Raw genomic sequence first — 8201 nt, forward strand, 5'->3', positions numbered from 1 at the left:
TGAGTTACAGTGCAGCCCCTGGGCACCTCTGTCCCCACGTGGAAAGTAAGGACTGGACGTGGCACTCAGTAGTACCGTGGTCACAGTGACAAGGTGGTGTTCTGGCATAGGTTGGACTTGGTGATCTCAGAGCTCCCTTCCCAGCTGATGAATTCTGTGGGTTACGGTGCAGCCCCTGGGCACCTCTGTCCCCACGTGGAACCCCTCACACTCCAAATAGAAAGGCAGAAAAGAAAGCACACTTCTTTTTTTTCCAAAATATAACTTTATTATATATATGCATATATACACACACACCACACGCACTATATAGAAGCTCAAAGAATGCAAAACAGGGATGGCCCACGAACTGTTTCAGGTGTGCACAGGTGTGCACAGCATACAGGTTTCCAAAAACCCCCAGCAGCTCCTTACCTGCATCATTTCCACGTTTCACACCAAACCACAACCCAGAGCTCACGGCACCAAGCGACATCGCACTCAAAGGAGTAAATGAAAATAAAGATGAAATATTTCTCAACTCAGTCCAGTGTCAAAAAAAAGCTTAAAAATCTAAATGTACAAATTCAGCCTTAAAATGGTTTAGTGCAAATATGAAAATTAACAGCATATTTTTAAGGTATTTAAATAAGCTTTAATATAACTCTAGTGCTTCATTCCTATACATGTTTTCCCATCAATAGATCCAACAGCACAGGGGCATTTCCTGTTGAGGGCGGGACAAACCCAGAACCTGGAAACAAACAGCATAAAGTCACTTGTTAAATCATTTATTTATCTCTCACTGAAGTTCGTTAAAAAGGGACAGGGGGTATTTATTAGTGGAAGAGCAAAATATTTATGCTTGTAGGGATTCTGGAGCGGGCGGGCAGGGCAGCGGGAGCGAGGGGTCGAGAACCGCTGTCCCTTGTCCTGACATTCAGCACACGCGGCTGCTGGTGGTGCAAAGGTCCGTGGGGCAGGGTGTGGCCCCGCCATCAGAAGGTTTCGTCGTCGTTGCAGTCGGCCGTCCAGTGGCCGAACACTTCGCAGGTGTCGCAGTAGGGCCGCTCCTCGCGCCGGCTGCGGGGCTTCTTCTTGGACAGGCTCTCCTCCTCACTGCAAGAGCAGCACCAGCACGAGTCAGTGCCTCTGTCACACAGGAGCAAGGCCCACGGCCCTGCACAGTGAGCTCGTGGTTACTGAGACTCAGGAAATGCCACAGAGGCCAACAAAAAATAGGATACAAACCCCTTCTCCATCACCCTGCAGTGCCCCCACAATCCCCTACACTCTAATATTTACTAAGCAAGCCACTGTTTCTGCAAATATTTGTGCAGAGACATCTAAAAGAAACACAGGTAAGCAAGGTCCTCTTTTCCCTTAAAACAGGTGAAGTCATGATATATCAATTAGGTTTTAGTTCTAATTCTCTGGATTGGATTATCCCATCCCAACACAGCTACAGCCTCTTGGGAGCAAAGACTCTTCTGCACTTGGAAAAAGGCTGGATTCACCAAGTCTGACAACAGACATGTCACAATACATCAGCATTTGTGATTGATAACTACAGAGCATCATCTGCACCACCAGTTACACCACAGTGTAAGAAGAAGGCTGGATTCAACCACTGCTTTCTGGGGAAAGCTCTGTCTGTCCCTCCTGACAGCTGAGATCAGCTGCTGCATCACACAGCTGCCAAATCACTCTACCAACAAGTCCCAGAACCAGAGCCAAGGTTTCCTTTAGGATTTGTACCTGTCATAGTTATTTATCTCCTCTTCGTTGCCATTGAGGGCTGCTTCACACATTCTTTGTATCTTCAAGTTCAATTCTTCGTTTTTCCTTTGCAGATCCACTATCACTGAATTCAGGAAGTCGATCTAGGAGAGCCAAGGACAAGGACAGTCAGAGGGGCAGGGGGATGGCACCTGCCCCAGCCCCGGGGTTCAGCGCTGCTGAATGTAACCAAGAAACACTTGGCAAATTAACAGGGAAGCAAAGAAGTGGAACTAACCTCGCCCTGGTGGAAGGAAGGGTTGCCATCAGCAGGTGAATTCAGGGAGGCAGAAAACCAGAAAAAGATTGGTGGTTAGTGTATGTTCATGACAGTTCTGATGGCTGCAATACTGGGAAGGACATTTTTAAATCACTGTGACTGATGTTCATGATCTAACAAAGGCTTTATTGTGAGCAGAAGGTGATTCTATTCTGACCATCTTTTCTGGGCATTTGTTGGCACAGGCCCCTGGGAAGCAGCACTTCACGAGGTCACTATGACTGTCCTACTCTGCATCACATCTTCCTGGCCCCAAGCATGTGCCAGCTGAGCACCTTCCTTCTCCACTGCTGCCAACCCTTGTTCTGAGTCCAGTTCTGCAGCTAGGGAGAAGCCATGGCCAACATTTTCAGCTGCAGAAGCTTAGAGGTACCCGGGAGCTCAGGGAGGCCATTTCTCCAAGATGGCAAACACCAGCTGCAGGTGGGCCACAGCTTTTCCTCATGCACATCCAAGAAACCTTCAGAAAGAAGGCCAAGGAGCAATGAGCGCTCTGCTGGGCTGTACCTCTGACAGGCTGCAGGGCACAACTTGCCACCCTTATTTCCTGCTTGTTTCCTCACATTCCCATAATCTGAACTGTTTCTCCAGTATCACTGATAACTTTATTCTTAGTATTTACTGTTACTGATATTTCCCTTCAGAAGCTAAGGGCTACAAGATAAACCTGCCCGTTAAAATCCTGACTGATTAAACCTGGTAAGGACTGTCTTTGGCATATTCCCCTCCCCTACAGCCCCACTGCTGGTTCAGCATGCTCATGTGCACATCCAGTACCTGCTTCTCTCTTGCAATTTCCTCCTGAAGCAGAGTAGCAGCATCACCTGTAAAGAAAAAACCAAACAAGGTACAATGTGACTGGTGTGATGGCTCAGTCAGAAATAATGTCACAGTCTCTGAGGGCACGGACAGTGGCGTGGCTCTTGCTTTACCTGAGGGGCTCATTACAGTTAAAGGCTGCTCGTTGTTTTCCTTGAGTTTTTGCTCCAAGTTCTTCACCTTTTCCTCAAGTTTCAGTTTGTCAGACTCCAGTGACTTCACCACTGACTGCAGGGTTTTTGCAGAAGCGTTTTCTCCCCGGAGCACCGTGATCTGGAAGAGTTGTTTGAGAGCACTTGGACCTTCCAGCACCAAGTCAGAGCACCAAGGCCACAGCCCTTGAAGCAAGGGCTGAACAGCCACCAACATCACGTGCCAGGAATCACCTGTCTCAGCACAGGTATCTAAAGATTTGAGGCTAAGGTTTAACTGTGCCACATGAAAGAAAAATGATCAGCCAGCTCGTCAGGAGCCAGCACACAAAACCTCTGGCTGCAACTTAATTGAAATTAGGAATCATCCCACTCCTCATTTACCTCATGTCTGAGTTTTTCCAGTTCCTCATCTTTTTGTGTGATCAAGGCACTAGTAACATTGATGGATTTCTGTAAAGATGCTCTCTCTTCATCAATTTCTTTTTTTAAAGTTGATTCTCTAAAAGAAAACCAAGTAAAACCAGAAGTCATCTAATGAACGGATAACTCTAGTGGCCTAGTGTCATTTAATTTCAAGTATTAAACTACTGCAAGAAGTGGTTCTTAAAAAACAAATTACAATTTGCTACTTGACTAAGGTTTTATATATGTATAAACATTTCAGGTGTTACAACTGTGGAAACAAAGCAAAAACTTTACCTAGGTAGTACATGCCAGAATCTGCATAGCACCGTATCCATTTGAATTTAAAGGAGCAAGTTAACAGACTGGGGAGATATAGGATAAACAAACATGTTGCACAGTGTTCCACAAAACCTAACTCAAGAGTTTTGTTACTTCTTGAAAATTACTAACAAGCAACAAAACAGGCATGCAAAGCTCATTGTACAAGTTGTCATGCAAAGCATGGATGAGGCTGGAAATATCAGCTGGTCCTCACTAATTTTAGTGACATCATCATTTCCTGCACATGGAGAAACAACATGGGATTTGTATTACTTCACGGGAGAAGGGTTAAAAAGAAATTCTCCAAAGCAGGCACAACACCCTTCTGTGTACATATGCCCAGTTTTCCCAGTCTTTTCTGTGGGTCTAACAGATACAACTTCTGCCTACAGTTCCTGCCTCAAGGCACCCTCACACTGGTGCAAGCAGATCTTCCTGACAGCTCACAGAACACACAGAGTGAGTAACTGTCCTCTGATGTGAGGAGCATTGCTACAAATTCCCTTACAAGCTGGAAGGTTTTGGTTTAAAAAGAAAACAACAAAAAAGTGACTTCAAACTGTTTACTTTTCTCCAAGAGGAACTGGCTCTTCAGCACAGGCAGCAGTGCTGCTATTGGCTCTGAGCTCCTGCAGGGACTCCAAACTGCACTACACTCTCCAGGACTGCTGAAGCATCAGGAGCAGAGCCCATACATGTGAGAGGATGCTCAGGGGACAGCTATCGAGCTCAACTGGAAAAGTTTCCATCTCTGTGGTATCTACAGTTAGTGAGAGCCACGATACCCAGACCACGAAACACAGTAAATCTCACCCACTCGAGATAAATGGGCAACTCAACAATGAGAGCACAATCAATGCAATTCTTCCATTGTTCAGATTGTACTCAGGAATGGAAGCAGCAAGTGGAGAATCTGGGGTTTAGAAAAGCTGAGGCAGCTACCAAACAAGAACCAAAATTTGATTTGATTTTGGTATATTTTTACAATGAGAGAATCAATAGAAGTGGAACACAACAACTTGCAGACTGTGTGATCTTGCCTTCAGATACAAGTTATAGTCTTGTTAATAAAACCCAGAAGGGCACTGGCATGTAAAGAGCCCCTGGCCAGCCCCGAGTCAGCAAAGCACTCAAAAACTCCACAGCCACCTCCGTGTTCTCCTGCAGGATTCTCAGTGCTCCAGCCTATCCTGCGGTTTTCAGTGCTTTGCTGAGTGCATCAAAGGCACGTGGTGGTGTAGGAAAGAATGTGCCACCAGTGCACGGGGTGCTGCTGACAGAGAAGAGCTGCAAATCCAGGATTTGCTGGGAAGTAAACCCTGAGGACATCTGGGAATCACATCTGGAAGTTGCTGCTCACAAGCTCTGCTGCACCCGAGACTTCTCCCGAGCGTCCCTGTGCCGTGCACACAGCTGGGGAAGGGCAGATGGAAACCCCAGGGACTCAGCCCATGCTCAAGAGCTTGTGATTGAGCCAATGTTTCCACTTGGTCAGATCTTCATTGAGAGATCAGGACCAAACAGATGCTTTTGGCACAAACATGGTTAATTTGCCATTTGTCGGGCTCGGCTTCAACCACCACAACACAGGTGGTTGAAAAAGGCAAACAGGGTTTAAGGACAGAAATAAAATATTTACAGACTCAATACAGGAGCCTCGAATGCTAAAACACAAGGGGAGAGAAAGGAGAGAAGAAAAGAGGAGAGAAAACAAGAGGGGAAGGAGGTCCCTGTGCTGGAGCTTTGGGTTTTCTTTCCCAAGAGTCTCTCCAGGAGCTGCTCCAGTGGGAGACCCAAAAATGCTGGAAGTGGAGAAGCTACAACTAACAAAGGTGCTGATCCCTAAGCGTGGATGGATCACAGTTCACTTCCAGGCAGAGTCTTGGCTGCTGCTGGAAGTGGAGGGAGCATCGTGTGCAGTGGGAGTCACACACGACAAACTAAGGAGCAGCTGCTGAATGTGAAATACCTGCACTGGGAGAGCTTGCAAGGAAAATCTTGTGGAAATGATTTATTTTATTTGAAAAAAAAAATTGATTTGGTGAACTAAAACATTTTTCCTGTCAATTCAAGTCCAAAACATCTGCTTACCATAAAAGTAATAAAAAGTCATAAAAATGACTTTTTCATTTTGATACCATTTAAAAACTTCACTTTCTTGAGAAGCTCAAACCATGTTCTGAGCAGTGTGTGGAAGTGGTGGGAGAAAGAGGTTTGTTTTGGTTTAACATTAGAAAAAAAATCACCCAGATTCTTCCCTTACTACAAAAATAAGAAATTCTAAGAATGAAGCAAATACCTTAAAGTGCTACTGGGTAAGCTTTAAAAATGCAAGATAACAAGAACCACATGTTAGAAACATGGAGTACAAATGCAAAATACTGTAAGGAAGAACAATATTTGCACCAAGGGCCTCTTCTGTTTTGGTAAAAAATATATAGATTTTTTTTTCATTTTATATATATGTATATATATATATATATATAGAGCTATGTGTTTTACAAAACAAAAGCAAGACACCAAGGGACAAAGGCAGCCAAAATATGTACAACAACTTTACTAAAAAAAAAGTAAATTATTTATTGTAACGTGGATAGACTTTCTTGAGTCTTACCATTAAAGACACACAGATATAGCAAGGGAAGCAAGGGCAGGAAAGGGAAGAGAGAGGAATGAAATGAGTATCGATAAATAGCGAAGCTCAAAGACAGTCAGACAGCAACCCACACTGAACCCAACGAGCTGAGCAACACAGAACCCCCCATGATCCACAAACACCAAACTCCTGGCACTCCCAGCTGGACTATTTCATATGAGGGGATGCTAAAATAGAGGGAGAGAATTCCTGGAAGTGGAGGGAAGGTGAAAAAACCATTGCTAGAGATTTGACCTAACTGAAACACAAAGATGGCTCTTGTTCAGCAGCTTGAATTCTTAAGGCAAAAGGAGGAAATCATCATCTTCCCATCACCACATTCTGTGGAATTTGGGAATTTAGAGACTTCTTTTCATCATTTTTACTTTATTAGCTCTTTATTCAGCCTAACTTTTTTTATTAGCAGCTGTGCCACATGTTGACACGTTCGGAGCCCCAGTGCCTGCAGTTTGCCCCAGCAAGGCTGTTCCTATTCCTATTCCTCATTTTCCCCTGTTCCTGTTCCTCATTTTCCTCTTCTATTGCAGTTTATTCAACACTGCTGAGCAACGTCATTAAGCCAGTCACAAACTGGGGCATCTTGGGGTAACCAACTGAAGGTAAAGTCATGGTAAAATTCACTTCACTGATTTCATAAGTGTCTGGATTATTTCAGGCAGCTCACCCAGAGTAAAACAGGAGAAGGAAGATCAGATCAGAGCCACACACCTTCCTTTGTAGAACTTAGACAGAGTTTGTCTTTGAAAATGTTCTCTGTGAAACAGAACTGCTGGAAAGTATTGAATGACTTGGTCCCCACTCCCTCCTTCCTTTCCTCAAGTGACTTCTAGGAGTTACACTACTGAAAACACATTTTAAAACATGTTCAGTAACAGGCTGGTGATGCAGCTCATGAGGCTGGTTAAAGCTGGAGGTTCAGCTGATCCAACTCTGACATTCCCTGGGGAAGCACTGGCTTGGGAAACACCCCGTGTGCCTGCTGTCCTTTGGAACAGTGGAAAAGAACAGTCCCAGAGAACACTGTCAGGGAATGAAGAAGGGAACAGTGATAATACTGAGTGGCCAAGGATGTGCATAAACACCCAAGTGCCACTCACTGTTCTTTGTTGTGACCATTATAAAGCCAGAAAATTTAACAGGGGTTGGTTTGCTTTTCCTGGAACACCCGAGGTGTCGTGGGGAGCTGTGTTGTTTTCTAAAGATTTATGTAACTGCTTTTGGAAAGCCCCCATTTCTCTCAAGGCACAGGGGCCAATCAGCTTCCCATGCACACACTGCAGACACTCAGTTTTGTGACTTGGGACCTTTCCCTGAGCAGCAGTTTACAAAGGGATGCCCCAGTCACCCAGGACAAATCTCCTGGCATTTAAAAGCAGTGCTGAATGAACTGCAATAACCCACAAGGAACTCGACAGCCCAAAACCATGAGAGCAGCAAGTCAGTGCCCAGTAACTTTTCTTTCCTTCTCCCCTTTTCCTCTAATAACCCTCCTCAGCATCACTGTATTGTCCATTATTTCTTAAGAGCTTGCCGGGTCAGATCTGTGCACACACATTTTATCAGACTGAGGGACAATCCAACATTCCAGAGCAGACTAAAACCAAACATTAAACTGATCACTGCAAGTAAGAATTACCACAACGTGGGAGGTGTGGAACTAAAGCAAACGTGGACGGTTCCATCTCTAATCCAACGAGTGCAACAACTCAGCACTTTTAACCATGACACAACAGAAAAGAACAGCTCTTAGCAGCGTTTTTGCGTTACATTTCTGTAGGACTGTGGGGTTAAACACACATCAGCAGGA

General features: G+C 44.8%; 1 protein-coding gene across 6 annotated transcripts in view; it reads right to left on the reverse strand.

Moving 5' to 3' along the window:
* Positions 1–245: 245 nt before the first annotated feature.
* CLIP1 (CAP-Gly domain containing linker protein 1) overlaps positions 246–8201 on the reverse strand; it is a 61233-nt gene continuing 53277 nt past the window's right edge. For 3 of the 6 annotated variants that reach the window (XM_017734817.1, XM_008634053.2, XM_017734818.1), the window contains 6 exons: positions 3394–3511; positions 2971–3130; positions 2816–2862; positions 1997–2002; positions 1738–1862; positions 246–1098 (listed from right to left, as the gene is read on the reverse strand). In XM_017734817.1, coding sequence (XP_017590306.1) covers positions 978–1098; positions 1738–1862; positions 1997–2002; positions 2816–2862; positions 2971–3130; positions 3394–3511 — 577 coding nt within the window. In that variant the 3' untranslated portion in view covers positions 246–977. Of the gene's footprint in view, positions 1099–1737; positions 1863–1996; positions 2003–2815; positions 2863–2970; positions 3131–3393; positions 3512–3711; positions 3780–6037; positions 6059–6220; positions 6348–8201 lie in introns of those variants that run through there. The other 3 variants (XM_017734816.1, XM_017734813.1, XM_017734815.1) reach the window with 3 other exon arrangements.

This window comes from Corvus brachyrhynchos, unplaced genomic scaffold (assembly GCF_000691975.1).
Source record: "Corvus brachyrhynchos isolate BGI_N302 unplaced genomic scaffold, ASM69197v1 scaffold114, whole genome shotgun sequence".
NCBI classification, from domain to species: Eukaryota; Metazoa; Chordata; class Aves; order Passeriformes; family Corvidae; genus Corvus; species Corvus brachyrhynchos.